The 24,994-nt window shown below is 43.3% G+C and overlaps 1 protein-coding gene across 5 annotated transcripts in view; it reads left to right on the top strand.

The window, feature by feature from the left end:
- DYTN (dystrotelin) overlaps window positions 1–24,994 on the top strand; it is a 50,859-nt gene that overhangs the window by 5,791 nt on the left and 20,074 nt on the right. For 2 of the 5 annotated variants that reach the window (XM_065562118.1, XM_065562119.1), the window contains 10 exons: window positions 719–793; window positions 5,939–6,140; window positions 8,670–8,755; window positions 9,126–9,214; window positions 11,632–11,703; window positions 12,049–12,212; window positions 14,713–14,824; window positions 16,219–16,364; window positions 18,878–19,046; window positions 22,663–22,733. In XM_065562118.1, coding sequence (XP_065418190.1) covers window positions 719–793; window positions 5,939–6,140; window positions 8,670–8,755; window positions 9,126–9,214; window positions 11,632–11,703; window positions 12,049–12,212; window positions 14,713–14,824; window positions 16,219–16,364; window positions 18,878–19,046; window positions 22,663–22,733 — 1,186 coding nt within the window. Of the gene's footprint in view, window positions 1–718; window positions 794–5,938; window positions 6,141–8,669; window positions 8,756–9,125; window positions 9,215–11,631; window positions 11,704–12,048; window positions 12,213–14,712; window positions 14,825–16,215; window positions 16,365–18,877; window positions 19,047–22,662; window positions 22,734–24,994 lie in introns of all 5 variants that reach the window. The other 3 variants (XM_065562116.1, XM_065562117.1, XM_065562120.1) reach the window with 2 other exon arrangements.

Below are 24,994 nucleotides of genomic sequence, written 5' to 3'. Positions count from 1 at the left end.
CCCAAAATGGCAGCCTCCTGTCTTGTGACTCCAGTGATGACAGGCTAGTCCCTCTAGCATTATTTATGGAGAGAGTCTAAAATAGTGATCAAACTAGTAGGCTAGTCTCTCTTTGAAAGATTCACATCAGGAGAGCACTGTTTTTCTGTACCATGTGTACGCTATACTGTAAAAACAACACTTGGGTCCTACAGTTCTGGAACAGAAACCTATTAACTCCTCTGGGCATTGGCTCTGTTTATGGTGCAGAGTGAGAATCAGCACTGGGCATACCTTTTGCCAAGTTAATAATGAAACAATATTTCTAAAACCAGTGCCCTTTCTTTATCAGTGCAGAGATGCTGTTTCTATAAGAGCCTGTTCAGTTATCCTCACACCTAGCAGGGCTATAGTGTTCCTTGCACTGGGCAAATTTTATGTTAAGACAAACATCTGTGGCCCTCTTAGAATCAAACAATTTTTCAGCTTTAATGCTTCCCCTTGACTATCTCACTGAAGTTCTTGGGATAAATCCTGTGTCCTTAGTCAGTTTTTACTCACTAATTGTAATTGAGTCCAAACTGGGATCAGGTGAGAGCTGGACAGTTTGAGAAACCCTGGTCTCAGAGGTCAGGTCTTTGAAAACTCCTTTCATGTTCTCTTAAGCGTTTCACCATCCCTTCCCTTCATACCATAGATTCTCTTGTGCTAGTTAATGTATATTTGTTTTCCTTTACAGAAGCTCTAAATGACATTCAGAATTCTGTCTATAGAACAGCCCTGAAACTACGCTCAGTGCAAACCTTGTGCCAGTGTAAGTAGCTCAAAGGAGTCCTGTGGGAGGAGAATCTGGAAGAGTGCAATCATAAATAATACTACTTGCTCTTCTCTAATGCTTTCCATCTGATGATCTCAAAGATTATCATCAACATTAATTAATTAATAAATAATACTTCATACGTGTATTAGCTTCCTTTGAGATTCTCAGTTGAAAGACACTAAATCTCGTTATTCCCATTTTACTGATTGAGAAATGGAAGCTCAAAGGGGTGAAATGTCTTGCCCAAAATGACAGCATAATCAATTCGTTAGGAGCAGAGCTCAGATTCTACCTTTTCTAACAACTAAATGATTTCCCAAAGCCTCACAACACAGATGTGACATGGATAAGTATCATTATCTCCATTTGTGTTATCAAATAAGTACATCTAGAACGGCTCAAAGTATTTTCAGCAGCAAAAAAAAATAAAAAATAAAAGTGGGGTTTCACTTGAAAAGATTTTCTGTAGAAAATTTTGATTTGATTAAACATTTTGTTTGAAAATTTTTCAAAAGGAATGAGAAGATTGAAAATTTCTTCTAAAATATCAGGAAAATACCCATTTTTCCCTCACTTTTTTCCTTCTCCACTGGAAAAGCTAAAAATAAGTATTTAATTTGTTTTCACTGTATAATAAAAAAGGTGCCACCCCACCCCCGTTGCTGCAGGCGGCCCTGCCCGCGCTCCACTGCCCCAGCTCCCTCTGCCTAAATACTAGCGGTGACCAGGACAGCCAAAGATCTGGCCGCCATGGTCGCTGTCGAAGAAAATGGCGCCCCCCCAAATCCTGGTGCCCTAGACAACCGCCTAGGTCGCCTAAATGGTTGCACCAGCCCTGGGTGTGGGAGAATCCCAGTGACCAGGCAAACAGTAACAGTATTCTTACAAAGAGATTGTACCCTGTAGGGTGGCAGACTCACCCCAGAAAGAGAAGCAGATGTTCTCCATTTGCCTTGGAGATCAGCTTTGCCCTGCCCACACTTACTATTGAGTAATTGGACACCACAATCAGCTTCAGCTATGGAACCCTGCAGACAACTATGTACAAGAAACTCACAGATTACCACAGTTACCTTCACAGATCCAGTAACTACCCAAAACTTATCTACAGCCAGGCACTCATCAGATACCACAGAATATGCTCTGAGGAGAAAGTCTGGGATACACACAACAACACAACACACTTAAAACCACTTTTGGCAAACAAAAACTCTCCACCAAAGTAGATTGCATCATGAAATGAGACATCCAAGTACCCCAAGGAAACCTAATTCAATACAGAAAAAAACACCCTCTGACCATCCACACCTAGTTGTCACCTACATCCCCACACTGGAACCCATACAGGGTATCATTACACAATTACAATCCATACTCAATGGGAACTACATCCTGAAAGAAATCTTTCCTGGACCCCCTCTTGTGTCCTTCAAATAACTCCCCCCAACCTCATCATCAGAAGCAAGCTTCCCACAGACCTGGGCACCCCAGACCCTGACAGAATAGATGCAAACCAGCAGACATATCTCCACTGCTACGATGACCAATACCATGCCCCTCCCCCCCCCCCCCCCGCCAAACACATCTTTCAAGATCCGCCGGTCCTCCACATGCCCATCACAACATATGGTATACCTCATCCTGTGCACCAATGTCCCAACCTCACTACACTCGTGTCAGGGTTCCCTCCCCACTCTGAACTCCAGGGTACAGATGTGGGGACCTGCATGAAAGACCCCCCAAGCTTATTTCTACCAGCTTAGGTTAAAAACTTCCCCAAGGCACGAATTATTCCATGTCCTTGGACGGTATGCTGCCACCACCAAGTGAGTTAGACCGACCTGGTCTCTCTCAGCTCCAACATTACAAACTACAATGTAAAATGTCAAAGTCAGACATTCAACCCCTATGCTAAACCAGATGGTAACATAACCCCAAATACACTGGCAAATACTATTTGTGAAAAGGGGGTAAGGGGCTGGTCACTCAGTAGCTACTTAGCACAGAGCGTCATAACCATCTCAGCTCTCTAATGGAAAGAGTGGTGAAGGTTGAGGGGCACAGTCAATGCTATTACAGAAAAAGCAGATATGTTATAATGGCAGTAGTAGATAGTTCACTGCATCCGTGAAATTCAAAAGAACTCTCCCTTTAATAGATCTTTGTAAACAGTTCTACTCACTGCCTTAGCATGCCACCATAGGAATCTTTGCCTCTAACAGCCCTGGTTGACCACCATTTTGGTCCACAACTTGCCCTCTAAGTCACATTTAGTCCAGATATCTTCTGGAGTAACAGAAGACCAGCTAGAAGTTCACACATCCCAACAAGAGATCCTTTCAACCCACTAGGGCTACTCCTAAATCCATCATCTGGGCTCAATCCTGAGCCCCACTCTGGACTCAATAGTCCTTGTGATGGAGTTTTTACATCCTTTCCCCAGCTCGTAGGGGAACCCCAATTTCTTCCCACTCCTCCACTGTGGTTTCCAGCCCAGTGGCCTTTTGTTGAGCAACTAGGTTCTTTCCTTTAGATCTGTTTCCCTGGGCCACTTCTTACCTCCACGTCCTAATAGCTTATGGATAATACAGCCTCTCCTCTGGCTCTAAGGGTACATCTACACTACAGCGGGGAGTCGATTTAAGATACGCAAATTCAGCTACGTGAATAGCGTAGCTGAATTCGACATATTGCAGCCGACTTACCCTGTTGTGAGGACGGCGGCAAAATCGACTTCTGCCGCTTTTTGTCGGCGGCGCTTACTACCACCTCCGCTGGTGGAGTTAGAGCGCCGATTCGGGGATCGATTGTCGCGTCCCAACGGGACGCGATAAATCGATCCCCGAGAGGTCGATTTCTACCCGCCGATTCAGGCGGGTAGTATAGACCAGACCTAAAGCTTCTCCCAAGGTACTCCTAGTTCTTTGTTCCTACCCTGGAACACCAACCCACAAGGCTGCCTCCCTAGACCTTTCTCCTTTTCCAGCTCCACCACAAGGACTAGTTCTGTCTCCAGGGCCCTGCTCAGTCTGTCTTCACCAGGCCCTTCCCAGAGAACAAGAACTCCCCTTTCTCCTGGACCTCCTCCTGTGTCTGTTCTCTCCCTTCTTCAGGTAGTCTCCCTGGCCCTTCCACAGCTGGGATCACTAAGTGTAATGGAGTCCAGATCACTATCAGCTTGGGGTTGTTAACTGCTAAGTCATAGGCTAGATTGGTCACCTTAGAGGGCTGGCCAGACAGACAGTAGAGCTTTTAAAAAAGTTTTGCAAGATAAGGAATCTTTGCATTATTACTACAATATATTACATTGCTAACATAGTGTAAAAGTTGCCAACGATTATGGAACTCCGTATATGTTCTTGTTAAATATCAAAATCTGATGTGTTGCTTAGGAATTGATTTATTGGAAATAGACATAAATCATCAAAAATGCATGGGTGATTTGCAAACAGTATTATTAATGCTATTATCATTAACAACCACAAAATAAATAAGACTATAAAGGATCTATTCAGCACTGCTTCTCCAGGCAAAATTCTCACTGAAGCCAGTGGGACTTTTGTCTTAGTAAGGTGTTACTGAGTAGAGTTCTGGGTTTCTTGCTCTCTAATTCTGAATGCAAGCTTAACACAGAGTGGAAGCATATGGAATTGGTTGTCTTTGTGTCACTTTCAGCAAGGTGAATGCCCCAGCATCCTCACCTGAAACAGTCTGTTCCTGAGAAGGTACAAAAATAGCAGTCATTACCTTTAAGGCAAAAGGCAGTATGGCAAGGAAGATTAGCCTGGTGTTATGGCACTAGAAATCTGGGTTCCGTTCCCAGTTCTCTCACAGACTCTCTGTGTGTTGGCAAGTCATGTTGGCTGGGAATTTCAAAATACTGAAGTCATTTGAAAGTCGATAGACCCTCTGTTCCTAAATCACTTAGGTGTTTTCAAAATCCCACCCTTAATCTCTCTGTGCCTTAGTTGCCTTTTCCTAAGAAGGGGTTTTAATACTTTTTTCCTCCCATCCCTTATCCATATAGAGTGTGAACTCTTAGCGGCAAGGACTGTCTCACCGTATGCATGTACTATATCTGGCACTATGGGGCCCTGATCTCAGCTCGAGCCCATTGCATCTACTGTAATAATAAATAATAATCAAAACCAAATTAAGGCTCGGATTTAGTAAAAAGTAAAATATCCCATAAATATCATTATAGGGGACAGACTAGACCATCACAGGGGTCCCTTTGGGCCTTGTAATCCATGAAAAAAATATTTTCCAATATGTCAGAGTTGTCACAAAATCATTGACAAAATATGACTTTCTAGATGATTTTCAGATCATATGTCCAGTTGGTTCAGTGGATGTTCCCATTTTGGAATCTATTCTCTGATCGATGTATGTGCAGGGCATGCTCATATTAACGGTCTCAGTTGTTGAGTGAACGCCAAGGATATACTCCTGCTGTTCACGTTGGTTTTGTTCATCTCTTCTCCCTTTCCAGTCACTTTCCATGCACTTTTTCCTCTACTTGGATACAGTTAGTTCTATGCTGTTTACTTTGGCTTATGGTCTTTTGGATGTGATCTTAAAAAGATCAGAGTTCTGTCTGCACTCTGTGGACATTAACTATCCCATGGCACTTTTTTATAATAGGGCAGTTACCCCGGTGTTCTTGGCCAAACCATTTCCCATGCTCTTTTATTCTAGCGGACATTGTATGGAAACCTACAGTGAAGGGCAAGGAAGCCTGAAGTCCCACTTAAGCCTTATTTTGAGGTTGTAAGTGGTGCATAGGCTTCGTGTTATCCCTCTGCCCAGGGGTTTTGCATCCCACATACAAAAGTTACATGTGCAGTTTGGATGATTAATTGCATCCTGCACTTTTCCTGTATCACCATTTAAAAACCAGGCCCATGAAACCTCAATTGATCTTTTCCTTCTTTGGACTCTCAGAATATTAGCTGAATATGAAAACCCAGCACAAGAGCCCTTGCAGGGTATTTCCCCATTCAGTTTTATACCAAGTATTGTAAGAGTCTTTGCTTTCCAGACAGGTCTTAGTTATGTATTTTCAATTAAGAAATGTTCTGCTTCCATTTACGATAAAGATATAGGGATTGATTCATTTCTCCCATTGTTTTCCCACAGTGGGTTTGACTGATGTCTCCCTGATTCAGCACATCCTGCCGAGCCACCAGTGTCAGAGGGAGAAGCAGAGCTCCCTGACAACACAGCAGCTATCACAGTTGCTGAAGGCGCTATTCCAGAATGCCAGATTAGATAAACCAGGCCAGGTAGAGCCACAAGCCCCTGAGCTCACCCAGAACCTGCTAACTGCCATGTATGACAGGTGAGAGCAAGTTCACCAGTGACTTCATCATCACTATAACAACACCCGTTTCCATCCCCTCCTGCTTTTACATGCCATTTCAGTAAGTGCCTCCCCTCCCCCGCTCAGAAGGCGTGTGTTATTTAAATTACACATAGTCAGAGGGGTTCATCTTCAGATCTGGATTAAGTTTAGGCTAAAGTTTGAGGTTCAGGTCAAAGCTCAAATGAGGGCTAAGGTTCAGGTTAGATAGCACCAAAATCTTGCAGACTTGTTCTCATGAGCTTTCAGGCCAACTTGGTGGAAATCTCTCGAACTATGCTGCTTTTGCAAAATTTATGCCGTTTTGAATCAACCCCCTTGATGGCAATCTCAGCCAAGGGGCTAGGGACTGAAAGCGCGGGGAAGGTGAATGACCTCTTCAACCTTAGAAGCAGTGCTTCCAGGTGAGGGTTGAGGCATGTTGGCAGAGCAGTGCAGGGAAGTTTGCATAATGGCATCCCATTCTACAGCTATTCAGTCTGATAGAGTAATTCAGTCTCCAGATCTGGTGAGCTTCACCCACCAATCCCAGTTATCAAATATAATGAGCACTAAGTTCACAAACAACAACAAAAATGGGAAATGTACAAGTGGGTTTTGTTGGTAAGAACAAGACTTGGAGAAACTTTGTTGTTGTGTGAACAACCTCACTCATGCTACAAAAGAACAGTAATTATGTACAAGGGTTGAATCTATGGTGGCTTCCCATGCCCTGAAAAAAATGTAGTACTAGGTTACACGGCATGAACTGTGAATGCTCTGTGTAGCTCTGACCTGAGAAACCAAGAGATGATGAATTGGAAAGGTGTATGAACCTGATTTGCTGTTGAACAATGCAGAGGATAAACCCCTTCACTGAACTGAAATGAAATGCCCAAACTAGGGTGACAAGCAGAGAGAGTGCGTGCTGACAGCAGCGGCTCATTAGGCAGTGAAAGGGTGGTGCTGACAGCTGGGTTTTTACTAACAAGGAAGCCACAAAGATGAACTAGTTTTAATCATGGTGGGAAATTTTTGCAAAATTTCACTAGTGAACACAAGGCTTATCAGACAGTTTTGCCAAAATTCACTTGAACCTACTCAGTCGTTCAGTTTCACCCTTTGCTAGCACCTGCGTTACTATCCATCATTCTCCAGTTTAAAAAGTTTGTCATCCATTCATAAGCAGAATCAATCAGGAACAAAAGAAAAAAGTTAAATTCATTGTTTAATTTATTCACAACGGATGGAACTTACCCCGCACAAAGAGCAAGAACAAAACCTATGTACCACTTAAGCCCTCCAAAGCAGAACTTAAGTGATTCATTGTACTTTTACTATCCCCCTTGACTTTCCCGTAATGAATAAGTTGATCTTCTGTTTGCAATTCCATGTGATGAACAGCTTACAGAAATCACTTGAAGGTTAAATATAAACTAGAGTATTTTGGAACAAAACGAGAAATATCAGGAGTATTTTCTATGCTTCATACTCTAAGTATGTACAATCCAAGGGAAATTGAATAGAAGAATCTCTATTACAGGACTGACTTGGTCCCTTTTTTCAAGCATTTTCTGACTTCCCAAGGCCGGGCATCATTGTCCTCTTGCTGGATATCTGATTTTGCCAGTGACTTTCACTGTAGGAAAAGCTTCACGTGTCATTTTGTTTTCTTCCAGTGATCGTTTTACTTCCATCTATAGTTTTTTCCACTATCTGAAGCGAAAACATTTTTTCCTAAAAGGTTCTGGTATGTCCCTCTTGTGTATCCATGTGTTAGTTTATTTGTACGCCCGCTGAGAACATCACAAAGGCTTTTCTGTGGACAGTCGGAGCTTGCTCTTCCCTGTTTTCAGGTTTAAAAAAAATATATTAACTGTCCACCTTGCAAACTGCAGTTGAGCTGAAAGTGAAGCTGGGTCCTTTCTGGCCTGCACTCCAACAGTTAGAGCTTAGGCCCTGATCCTGCCTATCCATAAGCCTATCAAACATCCCAATGAAGTCAGTGAGGATCTGCTCAGTCACTGGGATCTGCCCACACAGAGCCCACTACTGGGCTGGGGACCAAGTTAATTCTTTTGATGATACATAAAACATAGTTGAACCCAGCTTTCTCTCCCACAGCTGTACTGGCTCCACAGGAGTCAGAGATAGTAAAAACTTAGGGAGGGAGTTCAGTGACATGAAGCAGGTCTATTGAGTAAGAAAATGCCATTTTATAGGGTACCTTTCAGAACAGAATCACATTTTAACACAGGGTTTCAGATGGGACATAATCTTGTTACAGTTTGTGATATCACAGTGTAAAATCCAACGCTAAAATCGACTTAGATTGTAATCTTTTTGTTTTGTGTTTGTACAGAGCCTGGCACAGTGGCACATTTTTGATATAAATAATATGCTATATCAAAGCATGTACATAAGAATCCAGGTCCTTTTATATGAGGTTGTCTTCCAATATAACAATGGTTTTTGCACGAGTAGCTTTAGCTTTCACATTCCTAGCTTTATTTTTTAATCTTGTTCTAGGACTGGAACAGGTTTTATCAAAGCCAGATCGGCCGCAGCTGCCCTAATTGCTCTCTCAGGAGACAGTCTGCTTACTAAATACAAAGGTGGGAAAAACAGACCTGTACACACTACTTAAGGTACTATGTACTGAGTGTTGACCAAATCTCCAATCTATTTTATTTCTACATAAAAAGAAAACGGGGTCCAAGTGTGCACAAATGTAAGTACATGGGACCAAAATCTGTGGCTTTATTGTAGGGAAAAGGTTGATGAAGAGGAGTAATATCCAACCACCCTTTGTGTAAGCATCTCAGAACAAGTCAGACAATACGATGGTGGTAATTGCTTTCTTGGTAGTGGTGTATAGATGAGACATCCAAGTGTTGCCATGGCAGCTCTGGTTGGAAAGAAGTTGCATTGAGAATCTTCAGGCTCTGCCAGGATTGTAAAGCTGTCTTCTCTGGTCCTTTGCAGCTTTGTTTCAACTCTATGCTGACCCCAATGGGAGGGGGACCCTGATCACTCGGAGTGCCGTGAGGAGTCTGCTGACAGACTTACATCAGGTGATGTCACTGCTACTCCACACATGGAATGGCTAAGTGTAGTAAAGTGGTTGTAAAAGGGCTAACTAGGTTACCCCAAATATTATGGGATGGAGCCTTGCTCCACCCTTCCAGTACTTCCTCTTTTGTAAGGTGGGAGGCTTTCCTTCACTCTGTTGTGCTACAGGTGAATAAAGCAGCAAGTTCCCAGCCTGCAGCACTGTGAGTAGAGAGTTTGTTTTGTTGAACTGAGCAGTCCCTTTATAAAACTGAAGTCATTGGGGCTCCACGTAAGCACAGGGATCTGCCATGTAGACCAGTTGTTGGACCAGGGCTTCAGTGTCAAATCCTGTTGTCTTCACTCAGTCAAAATTCCCATTGATATCAGTGCCTCTGCAGCTTGATTTTTGGCTAACTTTATGGTAGCCAGATCCTGTAAGTAGTTCCAAGAGCATGGAATTGCACCTATGCAGAATCCTGTTGTTGTCAAAAGGGGCTCCAGCTGCTTGCTGGGTCCAGGCCATAGCTACTTAGATTGTAAGCTCCTTGGGGGAAGGGAGGAGGAGGTTTTGGGACAAATTGATAAACTAAACAGTAATAAGTCACCAGGACCAGATGGTATTCACCCAAGAGTTCTGAAGGAATGCAAATGTGAAATTGCAGAACTACTAACTGACTTCAGTACCGGGCAAACTGGTTGAAACTATAGTAAAGAACAAAATTGTCAGACACATAGATGAACATAATTTGTTGGGGAAGAGAGTTGTTGGGGATATAGTGTACTTAGATTTTCAGAAAGCCTTTGACAAGGTCCCTCACTAAAGGCTCTGAAGCAAAGTAAGCTGTCATGGGATAAGAGGGAAGGTCCTCTCGTGGATCAGTAACTGGTTAAAAGATAGGAAACAAAGGGTAGGAATAAATGGTCAGTTTTCAAAATGGAGAGAGGTAAATAGTGGTGTCCCCCATGGGTCTGTACTGGGCCCAGTCCTATTCAGTATATTCATAAATGATCTGGAAAAAGAGGTAAATAATGAGGTGGCAAAATTTGCAGATGATACAAAATTGCTGAAGATAGTTGAGTCCCAGGCTGACTGCGAAGAGCTACAAAAGAATCTCTCAAAACTGGGTGACCGGGCAACAAAATGGCAGATGAAATTCAATGTTGATAAATGCAAAGTAATGCACATTGGAAAACATAATCCCAACTATACATATAAAATGATGGGTTCTACATTGGCTGCTACCACTCAAGAAAGAGATCTGAGAACATCCACTCAATGTGCAGCAGCAGTCAAAAAAGCAAACATTGTTGGGAATCAGTAAGAAAGGGATAGATAATAAGGCAGAAAATATCATATTGCCTCTATATAAATCCATGGTACGCCCACATCTTGAATTCTGCATGCAGATGTGGTTGCCCCATCTCAAAAAAGATATAGTGGAATTGAAAAATGTTCAGAAAAGGGCAACAAAAATGATTAGGGGAATGGAACAGCTGCCATATGAGGAGAGATTAATAAGACTGGGACTTTTCACCTTGAAAAAGAGACGACTAATGGGGGACGGGGTATGATATAGGTCTATAAAATCATGACTGGTGTGGAGAAAGTAAATAAGGAAGTGTTATTTACTCCTTCTCATAACACAAGAACTAGGGGTCACCCAATGAAATTAATAGGCAGCAGGTTTAAAACAAACAAAAGGAAGTATTTTTTCCCTACACAATGCACAGTCAACCTATGGAACTCCTTGCCAGAGGATATTGTGAAGGCCAAGACTATAACAGGGTTCAAACATGAACTAGATAAGTTCATGGAGAATAGGTCCATCAATAGCTATTAGCCAGGATGGACAGGAATGGTGTCCTGTGCCAGTATGGCCATTCTTATGTTTAGGGGACCTTCTTTTTGTTGTGTTTGTCCAGGGCCTAGCATAATGGGGTCTTGGTCCATGACTGGGGCTCCTATGGGGCTATAATAATACAAATAATAAACAGCAGCAGCAGACAGGCATTACTCATTGGCATGGCTCTGAGAATGGCCTTCAAGAAGCTCTCAGCCAGGAGACGCTATGAGGTGTGGAGGTTAAGGTGGGAGTTTTCTCACTTCACTGTGTTTAGGAAAACATGGAATAAGTCTATGCTGGGGGGAAAAAAAGTCTGTCCCACTACTGGGTTCAGTGCTTTAGCCCGACAGCACAATCTGTTGATTCATATCTAATTACTGGGCCAGAGACATCATTCTGACACATAGTCAGGTTTGGAATTACACTGGTGTCATGTGTCTAAATTTAAACAGTCTTTTCCCCACCATAAGAAGTAAATGGCTTTTCCTTTGACACTTCACCATCTGTGCTGTCACTACATCGGTATAGCCTGGTGGTGATAGCTGTCTTATCATGGCGGTTCTGAACAGCAGCGGTCTGTCTTCCTGATGTAGATCCCAGCCATTGTGGGGGAAAGCTGTGCTCCTTCTTGTGTGGAAATTGCTATTCGAAGCTGCTTCCATGGGGTGAGTAGAATTCACATGACCTTGGGAAGAGACCATGAATGTTGCTGACTGATTGAAATTGCCAGTGTATCACATTACAGCAATTAAAGTTACCTCATTTTAAGGGACAAGCTTGCTTCCCAGTTCCACATGGTAAACATCTGACACCAATAAAGAAGAATACTCAGTAAGGTACTAGCATGGACTCATGTGGAGACCCTTTGAAGCCAGTGGTCTTCTACATGTGTGGAGGAGTCTGTGCTAGCATATCCTGATCTAGGATCAGGGCTTATATTATGAGGTGTGACAGAGGCAATAGTTCTATTTAAGTAAGTGATTGAACCTGAGATTGATATTCTTTTCCAGGTTCTGAACTCAGCAATCGGTGAAGAGAAATTCCTATCTTGGCTACAATCTGAACCTGGCCTTCTCCTGTGGCTTCCTACCTGTTATAGATTATCAGCCACTGAAATGGTTATGCATCACGTTAGATGTAGCATCTGTAAGAATTTCCCCATCACTGGGCTAAGGTACAGCATACTTACTATAAAGTATTATTTGTAGTGTGTACAGATCAGCACCCCATTGTGCTAGGCATTTTATATGGACGTAGAGAGAGAAAGTTGCAGCCTCAAAAAGCTTACAGTATAATTAGACAAGACAGATGGGGAAATAGAGGCACAGAGAGGGAAAGTGACGTGCCTGAGATCACCAGCAGGCCAGTGGCAGAGCTGGGTATAGAACTCAGGTTTCCTGAGCCTTGGGCCACTACCCTGGCCATTATGCAATGCTGCCTTGTAGCAAAACTTAACAACACCATCTACTTCCTGAGCAAATGCAAGAAACAAATCATCATCCCCAGAGGTCTCACCATCTGTAACCCTCAGAACACTGCATACAACAGTTACCTCACCCACGTGGTCTCTGTAATATCCTGGGACTGACCCGGCTACAACTACACTGCATACATTGTAGCCATGGTGTCTTTTTGTTATTAAATCTTGTTTTGCCTTCTCCAGTTGGTTAGCTACAATATCCGTTACATCAGCGGTTCTCAAACTGTGGGTCAGGACTGCTTACACTTGCTGGGGCTCTGGGCCCAAGCCAAAGCCTGAAGGATTCAGCCCTGGGTGGCAGGGCTCAGGTTTCAGTCCCTCCTCCTGGGGTCGTGTAGTAATTTTTGTTGTCAGAAGGGGGTTGCAGTGCCATGAAGTTTGAGAACCTCTGCTTTACATCCATGCAACTAAAAAAATACCTCAGAGTATTATAGGAATGCTACCAGGTAGCTAGGGCCCAAAATAAAAAGCAAATATCAAAAGCTTAATATTAATATAAATGTTTTCATGAAACTAGATCATGATCTGGTTTTGAATATCCTCCGGCAGTGTTTACCTAGATCTATTTTACAAAGCTCCTCTATTCTCAAGAGCTGTACAAGTATTCGAAGTCCAGTGAGGGCTACACAGGGAGCACTCCGTTCTCCATCCTCGTCTAGCTGTAATCAAGGCCGCTAGTTTTGAGTTCGGTATCTCACACCTGGTTTAATAATAGTGGAACAGGGCTCAGGGCACTGTCTTGTTAAACTGTGTGAATAACTGCTTTTTCAGTTCAGTGGCTGAACTAAATCATGGTGGGGAAAACTGTTTTGAGTTGACTCCATTCAAAACAATTTTCAGCAAACCAAAACAAAAAAATTAAACTTTTACACTTTGGGTTAAATGAAACATTTCCTTTAGGTTGTTTTTTTGGGGGGGGGGAGGGGGGGGGGAGAAGGGTTCACCTTTTTTAAAATAAAATTGCTGTAAAATTTGAAACAAAGGCTTTTTGAATTGAAAAATCATAACATTTCAAAAATCTTGAAATAAGTGTTTCAGATTCTGATTTTTTTAATGAAACAATTGGACCCTAATCTCAAAAAGTTTCAGTTGACTCAAGTCTGCATTTTTAATTGAAAAAAGTTTCAGCTGAAAAGCTTTACCCTGCTCTATTGCCTGGTCTCCAGCAAACCAGGAGTTAACTGCAGCTTATATTTCCCCACCTCTTGGACAGGTGCTGTGGGAAGGGTGAAGGGAGGATGTCTGAGAGAAGGCAGGACTAGGCGAGATGACAGTGATGAACCCAGGACAGGGAGTTTTACTATTACACTTTTGTGGCAATCTTAACTTGCATTATTGACTTTTAAGTTTTTTCAATGTCATAGGTCCCACTTTGCTCTGATGCCCCAGAATTCAGCATGCTGGGATGTTACAGCCCACAATGGACTGAATATAGTGATAAACTGAAGCATGTGAAATACGAGGATACAGCAACAGTACCAAAAATGGCATCATTGGCAACTATTGCTCCACTATACGAAATTCAGTGCATCAGTTATTAGCTATAAAAATAAAGCTGTTCTAAGTATTAGAACATTGTCAGCTGAACAATTACTCATTTTGATGATGAGCTCCTTGGCTGTCCCCTAGCTGGGGGAAATCATTACTACATTGATAGCGTCATCAGAAAAGCTAGGTTTTTTGATTAACCAATTTTTCAATGAAAAATGCCAAATTTGATGACCAGGGTTGATTTCAACGAAGTGTCCAACTCCAAAACGTTTTTGGAAAAGAAAACTGACATTTTAAAACCAGAAAGTTTCAGTTTTGAGTCAAAACAACTTTTTTGTTTCAAAGTTTCAGTAAATTTAGTCTAAAAGGTCAAAAAAACCCAACCGAAAATAAAAAAAGGTCACAAATAAAAAAAACCAAAACATTTCAAAATTATCAAAAATGAAATGTTTCACTTGACCCAAACCAAAATATTTTTTAAATTTTCAGTTTGTGAAAATTCAAGATTTTGACTATTCATCCTTATTTAGGACAGAAAGATTTTCAATATCTCAAATTTTCTTGGACCAGGAAAACTGTTGCCTGCCCACCTCTGTCTATATCATCAAACATTCATGGGTGCTGATTTCCAAGATCCCAATTCACTTGTATGAAGTTGCCAGTCCTTGGAGGTTAATCTTATCCTTTCTGTTTTCCCTGACAGGTATCGCTGTCTGAAGTGCCTGAATTTTGATCTTTGCCAAGTCTGCTTCTTCACTGAGCGTCAGAGCAGACCACACAAGAGGTCACATCCTGTGATGGAGTACTGTGTGAAGGTACCATCCCATTTTACTGACTCATCTGCTTGCTTGGCCTATTGGTGTGGATAGGTAGGCTCTTGGCTATGATGATTAGAAAGAGAGAGAGAGAGAGCGCGCGCGCGCACGTGTGTGTGTGTGAGATCACCTCCATAAAATATATCTGCACCAGTTGCCAAGCAATGTTAGGTGAGCAAAAGAAGAAAGTGGGTTTTAAGTTTAGAATTTTCACTCTGCTTTGAGATAAAGACACATTCTAGTCACATGGGACAGTGAGGAGTAAATCCTGCCCCCTCCTGTGTGTGTGGTATGTCAGGTCACCACCCCCAGACATCTGCCATCCCATTTTTGGATCTGTGGAAGGGGCCCTCCATGGCACCAGAGTTGTGTGTGCGCAGACTGGCTGGGGAGGTGGTAGGAAGGAAGGGAGCTTGGCATATGGCTGGAGGAGACATGCATCATTCCCCCTCCCTTCCACCCCACCCTATGTCCATTCAGGAGCTAATTCAGTGTAAAGCTGTGTGAAATCCTCTGTAAAACTTCTTCTAGTTGGTTTACCAAGCTTTGCGAGGAGGCCCCAGGGGCAGTGTGCTTGAAAGGAGAATTCCTTTTTTATCATGGCTTCACCTAGCAGTGTGGAGGCACAGACACCAAGGAGATCAACCCTCAGTTACAGGAGGTCCAGGGCCCCCTGGGGGGCCATGAGCAGGTTTCAGGTGGTCCGCCAAGCAGGGCCACTGTTAGACTCACTGGGGCTCAGGGCAGAAATCTGAAGCTCCACTGCATGGGGCTGAAGCCCGGGTCTCTGAGCCCTGCCACTTGGGGCTGAAGGCGCAGCCTGAGCAATTTAGCTTTGCAGGGGCCCCTGTGGCATGAGGCCCCAGGCAATTGCCCTGCTTGCTATCCCCTAATACAGGCCCAGGCTTTTCTATGCAGAAAACAAGTTGTTGCGGCACAGGTGGGCCATGGAGTTTTTATAGCATGTTGCGGGGGAGGGACTCAGAAAGAAAAAGGTTGAGAACCCCTGCTTTACATTGGCGTGGGGCGGATAGAAAGATAATGTTTATAATGTCAATGCTGTTTTTCTTTACCACAGTGACACATTGTGGTAGTTTATCATCAGTGTAAGAAATGAGTAGAAGGTACAGTGGTTACATTATTTTTTCCTGTTTCCTCTTTCACAATTCCCCATGTAGATGCACTAGGTGCATAATGAGCATCAACTAGGGAAGAGCAACTAAAGTTAGCCAGCATCCACAAAAGTCTGGAGTAACATTTGCTTTCTTGTGGGTGGAGGGGAGAAGATAGCATCACTCAGCTTTATCTGGGATTGTGTTGACTGATTGCTTGCTGCTTCAGAGCAGTGCTTGTTTTAAATCCACTCCTTTCGCGGTTGCATGTCATTCCAGCAGATGTCAGCAAAGGAGAATGCAAAGATCTTTTTTCGCACTGTCAGAAACAACCTGCTTCAAGAGCGCTGCAGAAGAAAGGAGGCTCGGAGAAGGCAGACACTGGAAATGATGGAGGGAGGGGACTTCCCAGAACATGAGCAAGCACCGTGAGTGTCAGTCCCAGTGTATTTATACCACTGGAGCGGTGAATTTGAAGGGACCAGATACTTCCAAGCTGCAGCACATTCATCACCTGCATCTAACAGTGCTAATATAAAAACAATTTTGAACATTATCTACTTGACTGTGCCCATACAGTAAATGACTTTGATTTGACAGATGAAATGTGGTCAGTGATCAGTTCATAAAACTGAAATTAAAATTACAAAATGGAAGGGTTGAAACTGTACAGTAAAATCAGTTTCTTTCCAGGCTTTTTTAAAAATATCAGTCATCTGAATAAGTATTTGCATGATATATTGATACTGTGCCCACAAAGGAGCCATTACAGTCTATGGGGTCGGTGAAATAACCTTTTTCATGCCGTGACTTCATATTATGGCAGAACGTTTTGCAGATTCCTGCTCCTCTCACCCTAGAGAATGTGAAGGTGGTCACAATGGCTCGCATGCAGAGAACTATCAACAAAGCATTTTGTCAAATCTAACACACTTCCATAAAAGAAATTGTAAAACACTCTATCAGGCTTTGGTCCTGTACAGTAACTGCAGAACTCAGCCTTGCTGACAAGCAGAAAGGAAGGTTGGTCTTGTGGTTATGGCCTTGGGTTGGGATTCAGAAGCTCTGGGTTTAGTTCCCAGCTCTGCTACTGATGTGACACCTTGGGCAAGTCATTTACTTTCTCTGAACCTCAGTTTCCCATCTGAAGGTGGGGACAACGATGCTTCCTTTGTCTATTTAGAATGTAAACGCTTTAGGACAGGTGCCATGTTTTTCTAGGTATTTGTACAGACCTAACACAATAGGGTCCTGATCTCAGGTGGATTCACTAGGTATTACCATAATACAAACAAGCAAGCAGTTTTGGATGAGTCAGTTATTCTATAACACATATGCTCCTTTAGGGGGTGTCATGAGTGTTGTAGTCCATCAACTCTTTAGTTTGCTTGGCAGCAGAGTAGGTGAACAATGAATTTGAAGGCATGTGACTTCTTACACCAACCTTCTACAGGGGTTTGAATATTATGGTGCTGGGGCCATACTAGTAACTATCTAAATAAAACAACAAAGATGGAATTAGAATTATGAGCCCCATTCACAAACAAGCACACATTTATTTTGTTTTCTCTTCTTAACGTCAGCTCTTTGTGCCATGTTTTGTCACTCCTAATCTCGGGCCCAGCTTCACAATACTTACTACCAGACAGTGCCTCCCACTGTGGATAACCTCACTGATGTCAATGGGACTGCTCTGTGCCCTTTAGACTCAGGTAACTGACTTAAATCTGTTACCTCCATTCCTGAATGATCCATGGCCCTTTATGTCATCCAGGTGTGAGAAAAGGCTCCTCTTAAGCACCTCAGAGTTCACGGCAATACTCTATGTCTGGGAGTTGTTTTGGCATCTTGTTATGCTTGTCCTTCATTTGATCCATTTTTGCACTTTGTCTATGGAGGACATGAATGAGACTGAAGAGGTCTCTTAACCAGGTGCTGGTCCTTGGCACAAGTTCTGAGTATTTGTCTTGCCTAATTGGTCTGTTCAGTTTGTAGACTTAAATATCTGCCAAACAGAGCTGAAGTAGAATTAAGTGATGGCATTCACCCTTTTGAACAGGGGTGAATTTCATCCTTCCCAACAGGAAAGAAATGGAAAATATATTTACTAAACGTTACAGTGCAAAAACACTGGGTGGCGTTATTGCTATTAGAAACCAATTTTAAATACATTCAGACTAATCAAGAACCACAGCTACAGTATGAATAGTTTGATGGAATATAATTTGATGGAATATAGTTTGATCACTGAGATGTTACTTGAGTGTTTGTGCCTTAGCATGGAATGTGATTGAATGCAAGTTGCCCATTAATTCTTTCATGACTGATATTTCCTTACTTTCAGTTAGCAACAAAAGCTCCCTTCTTTACATGAACTTTACCGTAATCTTTCTCTGAGTCCACAAGGTCATTTGATAACTTGATGGGTTTTTGCTTGCATCAGGATGTGCCGTCAGTGAGAGCAGAATTTGGAGTTGCTTTTCCAGGTGTCATTAAAAGGCTCATTTGGTACTTCAGCCTAGCACAGATTGGACCGCAGGAATTCTGGCTTTCTAAAACTTTCCTTAATTGAATTGCCTAGTTTAGTTGGCCCTCTACTGCCAGTGGCTAAGAAACAGGGGAAGTTGAAAAGAGAGAGCAGCTGTACTGTTGCTAAATGAAGGGGAACTAGAATTCTGTGCTAGGGACTTTATGGTCTCCATTCAATAAACAAAATGACATCCACTATATGTTGTCCATTTTTCCAGCCAAATATAATGCTAGCTAACAGTGGTCATAACTAACCCATAATTCTTACTCAGGCATGACAGTTATTACTCTGTTGAAAACAAAAGTTTTATTTATGATGATTCTAGATTCCAGGGAAAGGAACCTAAGAGTTCTCCTGTTGAGCTTCTCATTTCATCCTCTCTCTATTTTTGCTTTCTTTCCTGGTGTACAGGCCCTCTATAGAGCTCAGCACCTCCACACAGCCTGCCCATCATTACCTATCCTCCCCAGCATACAGACTGGCCCCAGCGTTATCCAAGCACTTAGCTGAAAAGGGGTCTCCAGTACAGCAGATTGAGAATGACAACAGGGCACCAGCACAAGACAAGACATCAGCACAGGTGAGCAAAACCAAGATATAGCCACACTGAACAAATCAGGGTGAATATTGAAGCGGTGCAGAGAGACCCTGACCAATTCTCGATCAGCTTTCAGACTGCCTATTAAATACTGATCCTAAGATGTTCCCTTGGTTAACTTCAACCCTGTTAATGTCTCATGTTGGAGGGATGGAAGAGGGCAGGAGAAAGTAGAGGGAAACAAATCAAGAACCTGGAAACTTTGTAGAGTCATCCCTTAAAGAACTTGGCCACATTTCAGTATTAGTGACTGCAGAAGAGTTGACTCACCATTGGCAGGTCCCCTTATGGCGGAGCTGGGGATAGCAGCTCTTTTTTGCTTAACACTGTCAACAGTTTCTCCAGCCCTGCAATGATTTGTCTTGTCTTGCAACTCAGCCCTCCGGCCCCATTACATTTTAGTCCCCCCTCCCCTCTTTGAGTCAGAGAGTCTAACAAATAACGGTCCCAATGTCCTTACAAAAGGTCTTCACACTCCTTCTCTCAGGGCTTCCAATCATCCTTATTCCCCTCTCAGGGGGCTTCATGCCACCTTTCCAGTGGCTGGTAAGGAAACCCAGGTCCTCCCACCCCACTAGGTTCCAGAGCAGGTATCATGTAACAAGCAGCAGTAGTCTGCTCTGTGAGACTCCTTGCTGCTACATCTCTGGACCTCTTCCTACTAACTACAACCATTATGTTAGGGCTTCTGCAGTGATCTACTCTCCAGGCCATATTCAGCTCCTCCAACCTCTCCCTGCTTCTTGCGGACTCTGACTCAGGGTCTCCCACAGGATCCACTTGTTCTCTGTAGCCTCTTCAGCTGTATCCCCTCAAACTTCAGTCCAAATGCACCTTAGGCCCTAGCTTCTCTTTGCCTTTAGTTCAGATAAGCTTTCTAACTATCTCTCACTTGGGTCTTCTACCTGCCTTCCTATTGCTCGATGCTCCTTAGTCCTTCCTTTATAAAGGCCCAGCTCCTCCCAGCTGGGTATGATCATCAGTTATGCCTGACACCCAGAGGCTTAATTGGGCTCAGACTCCATTGACTCCTGGTTAACAAGTCTGGGATGTATACACCCAATCATAGTGACTAGGCCCAGATTCATAAAGGGAGTTACATGCCTAAAGCCCAGATTTAGGTACCTACATCCCAGCTTTTAGTCACCACTGCAATTCACAAGACCCCCACTGACCCTGGTAGGCACCTACACTTATTTAGCACTAAAATTTTCAAGAGTAAAATTTCCTTAGGTACCTAAGCTTCTGCCTCTGGGCATGTGCACTGCTGCACCACACTAGGGACCTGAACAGGGAAATATAGACATTACTCTGCTTAACTCACCTGCAGAGTCCTATCCACTCAGCATACTCAGAGCACACCTTCCAGATTGGGTCCCACAGGCAAGCTCACACAAAATGGCTGGGGTGAGAAGGAGGAGGATCTGCTCCCTCATAACTTGTAGCCTAGTGGTGATGTGGGAACTTCAGGTGTCCCAAGCTCCATGAACCTGGGCTCTAGCCTCCTGCACCTTTACAACAGGGATGTCCCAAGGCAGTGCTTCTTTCCAGCTTATAAAGGCCCTACATAACTTTTAGCTGAGTGGTTAGGGCCATCACCTGGGATGTGGGAGTCCAGGGTCCAGTCCCCCTGCTCCAATTACTTTTTATTTATACACAGTAGAACAGCTGAGATTGAGGGAGCCCCATGTCAGAATTTCCTATTGCCCAATGATTAGGGTGCTCACCTGGAAGGTAGCAGATTCCCAGTCAAGTCCCTTCTCTTCATCAGGTGGAGGGGGCAGTTGAACTAGGGGTCTCTGACATCCCGGCTGAGTACCCTGCTCTCCCCAGCAATTCACAAAAACAACTTTGGGCCCCTAACTCCAGAAAAGGGTTCACAGCTGAGAATCAGTAGCAGAGATAGGTGCTAGCACATATCCCCCTGGTCAGCATCTCCCATTGGCTAGCTTAGGCAGCTCCCCACTTAGTTGCTGGCTTTGTGAATCACAGTCTAGCTCCGGTCACTGCGTAGGGAGCCTAGCCCCCAACTCACGATCTGTGGATCACAGTGTTGTTCCTGTGATTTCTTATGCGCCTAAAAGTAAGGCATTGTAACACTGAGCACCACAGCTCCTATGTCCCTTTGTGAATCCAGACCTCACTGCCTGACTGTGGCAGCGCACTCAGTTATTTGCACTGCAGGGTTATTTGTTCTGTTGTTATTTTTTATTTGCATTACAGTAGCACATTAGAGGCCCGAGCTGAGCTTGTGATCAAAATATCGTCACTCCTCCCTTCTGAAAGCAATAGTTCAAGGGAAGACATCACAGGCCTGATTCTCAGTTAGGCTCGGGCCATTCTCTGCCATTGTGACAGCATAAAGGCAGCAGAAATGGTCCCCCTGAAGATATGCCCGGAGTAGTGATTCTCTCCAGCCAATGTAGAATTGGCATAAAGGCTCTAAACCAACCCTGCTCCCTGCCCCTGCCCAGCACCCATGTTAGGGGCATGCAGGGAGTGAGTGGAAGGTGTAGGTGAATGTACTACACAACAGTATTTCTTTATTTTCCAGGGGCCATGGGAAGCAGAGTGTAAGTTAGGCAGCCCCTGCATAGCCCTAAACTATGGGGAGCACAAAAGGTATCTCAAGGCCAATTTTGCCTCCCCCCGCTTCAGAATGGAGTAACTGAGAATCAGTCCCCCTATATCAGCTCATCCATTTTGGCATCACATCTGTGCTCTACCTCTAAAGACCTCTCTTCAGGAGCTGTACTTCTATGGAGAACATGAGACAGTGTCAGCCAGCATGTATCAGCTGTGAGCATCTGCAGCTGTTCAAGTCAAGAGCACTTCACCTCATTGCCAGGCATGCACTCATTTCAGAAGAGAGGTAGATAGGACTGCCACCTTTGGGTTATATATGGAGATATACCTATCTCATGGAACTGGAAAGGGACCCTGAAAGGTCATTGAGTCCAGCCCCCTGCCTTCACTAGTAGGACCAAGTACTGATTTTGCCCCAGATCCCTAAGTGGCCCCCTCAAAGATTGAACTCACAACCCTGGGTTTAGGAGGCCAATGCTCAAACCACTGAACTATCCCCCCCCAGTTCCTGCACTGTGTTCATTTTCCATCTGGTGAGGTAACCTGGGGTTTTGCATGCTGGCTGTTGACTTGTTTAGTTTCTCCATGGGCTGAGAATTCTTTCTGAGGAGCTTTATCCTCCTTTCGTGTTCTACACGGATATCATGCAGGTTTTTCAGTGTTGCTTTGAAAGACACAGATTGAAAGTCCCAGAGTCCTGTTTTGTCAGAAAGTAGATATAGGATGTACCAGAACTTGTACCAGACATGTTCTAAATTAAGATGCTTAGGAGTTCCTGAGGATCTGCTTCCAGGCACAGTGGGAAAGTATGACCCACAGAGAAATATCCAGAGTGTTAGAAATGTGCTAATACCTCAAGTTAATGGCAGTCAATTAACTCAAGGCAAAAACTATAATGTAGACATATCCTAAATGTGATATTACTGCTTATAGCAAGGTTTACACAGCAAATATGATTACAAGCAGCACACTAGTAAAATTCAAAACAGAATCGTCTCTCTTTCTTCCATAGGCAATAGCCTCTGTTAAGGCAGAATTATTAAAAGTTCATGAATCCATCAAAGCCCTTCACAGGGAGAAGAGGTAGGTAGGTGTGTTAACACCAAAGCTGGAGCCTAATGGAGATAAGTGTTTTCATATTAAAACCAGACAACTTGAATAAACATTACTACTTCTTTCCTTCTAGTCCCAACCCTTCATTTCCAACGCTAAACTGGACCAAAGCAAGAGAAAGGTTTTTATCCTTGTGCACAGTGTGTGTGTGTGTGTGTGTGTGTGTGTGTCCATCAGATTTTTTCTAGCTGTCAAATGCTGGGATACAGGTCTCATGTGCATTATTCAATGAGATAGCTTGCAAGTGTTAAGAGATTTTAATTCTGCCGTGTGGGCATCAATTTAATGATCCAAATTTTCTGCTGGTGTCAGTTGGCATGGTTCCAGTTAAGTCAAAGAAACTGTGCCAGTTTACACCAGGGAAGAATTTGGCCTTACACATGGGTCAGTAATATATACACAATATAGACCATTAAGTGCAGTGTATGTTAATTGTGGCCTCTTATTCTCTTTTCATGTTCTCAAGAGCCATGCCAGAGAACCTCACTAATATGTGTTGTCACTTATTAATTTCTCTTTAAATATTGTTACAATAATTAAGCTGTTTGTATTGGCTCCTTATGAACACGAGCAAGATAGTCCAGCTCCTATCGTCCCTGCAAAAGAACACACACACAAAAAATACAAATAGCAATTTTCCAAGTCCTTCTTTAGATTACTATAATATTATTTAATTTACTACTAATACAAGCAAAAATCTTCTGCCTTTTCCAGAACACAAGTTGGAAATAACCCCTAGAATGCAGATTTGAATCTGCACCCATGTTGTTCAGCAGAACAGTTTGAATATACCCATGGTAAGAAAAGCTTCACACCAGCATCAACCAACAGAAATGTCTTTAGAAAAATTAACAGTTTGATTGTAAATCGGATTCCTACTCCCGGTGTGGCATCAATATTGTGGGGGATTCACGGCCATATCAAAACCCAGTGCAAGTGATTATTAGCCAGTCTTCGGTTTACTAAAATACTGGTTAGAAAATGAACTCTGCTGTATAAAAATTAGACATTTTGGATGGGATTTTTAAAAGTGCTCATGGATGGCCTAACTGCTCCCCCTGAAGTCAATGGGAGTTTTATCATTTACTTTACTGGGAATAGAATTAGGTCAACACAGCACCCTTTTGAGTCTCACCCTGTCTATAAATACTAATATTCAATCTAGAAGTTGTGATGTCCTGTCCCTTTAAATGTTTGAGCACTCCCCCCACCCTGTGCAAAGCCTTACTTTGATGTTAGTTTCAGGTTTGCAGCCAGAACAATAACAATTTCCACAGCAGCTAACTCTGCTTCCATAAGCTCCTCTGTGTCTGAGTCTCCATCTCTGCTAGGTCCAACTAGAGCAGCAATAAAGTGCAATTTAAAAAAAAATGAGGATAAGTAACCCCTGGAATATATTTATTTAGGGACGTGGTAGATTCTCCATCACTTGAAGTCTTTAAATCAAGATTGGATGTCATTGGAAAATATATGCTTTAGCTCAAGCAGAAGTTATGGGCTTGATGCTGAAATTATTGGTTGGCGTTCTGTGGCCTGTGGTTCATTGTGGGAAAACGTTACTGCCTGCCCTGCACATTACAGGACGTTTGAACAGCCCACCAATGCAGCTTGCCAAGCAGTCATTTTGGGCTGTGCAATCCCAGCTACCGAAGCCAGTAACATGGAGAAGGCGCTGTTTGATGAACTTCTCTTGCTTGTGCTTTCACTCTTGTATCAAGAAACTGGCAAGGCACGGGTGGACATTTCAGTGGCATTTTCTGTCCCACCAAAGGTACCTGACAGATTTCCTGATGGATTGGCAGGAGGAGTACCCTGGCATTGCAGACTCGCATTGGCAGAGGCTGCTCAGTATAATTGGCAAAGCCACTGATGTCCCCTATGTAGACCATCGCTTCTGGTGCAGGACCACATTCAGACTGGTGGAACCACATCGTCATGCAGAACTGGGATGACCAGCAGTGGGTCTAGACCTCTCGCATGAAGAAATCCACATTTCTGGAGCTTTTTGAGTAGCTTGCCCCCACCCTCCACCGTAAAGAGACAACTAAGGTAACTCTTGCCGGCCCAGAAGCGGGTTGCTATAACCGTCTGGAAGCTGGATACCCCAAACTGCTACAGGTCCATTGCCAACCAGTTTGGGGTTGGAAAGTCAAGAGTTGGTAACATGGTGGCAGAGCTAACTGAGGCAGTCAGGCATGTGGTTTGCCCCAAGGTGGCAGGCATTAAAGATA

Source organism: Chrysemys picta, chromosome 11 (genome assembly GCF_011386835.1).
Source record: "Chrysemys picta bellii isolate R12L10 chromosome 11, ASM1138683v2, whole genome shotgun sequence".
Taxonomy (NCBI): domain Eukaryota; kingdom Metazoa; phylum Chordata; order Testudines; family Emydidae; genus Chrysemys; species Chrysemys picta.
Note: the sequence above shows the minus strand (reverse complement) of the source record. Positions and strands in the feature narration are given on the sequence as shown.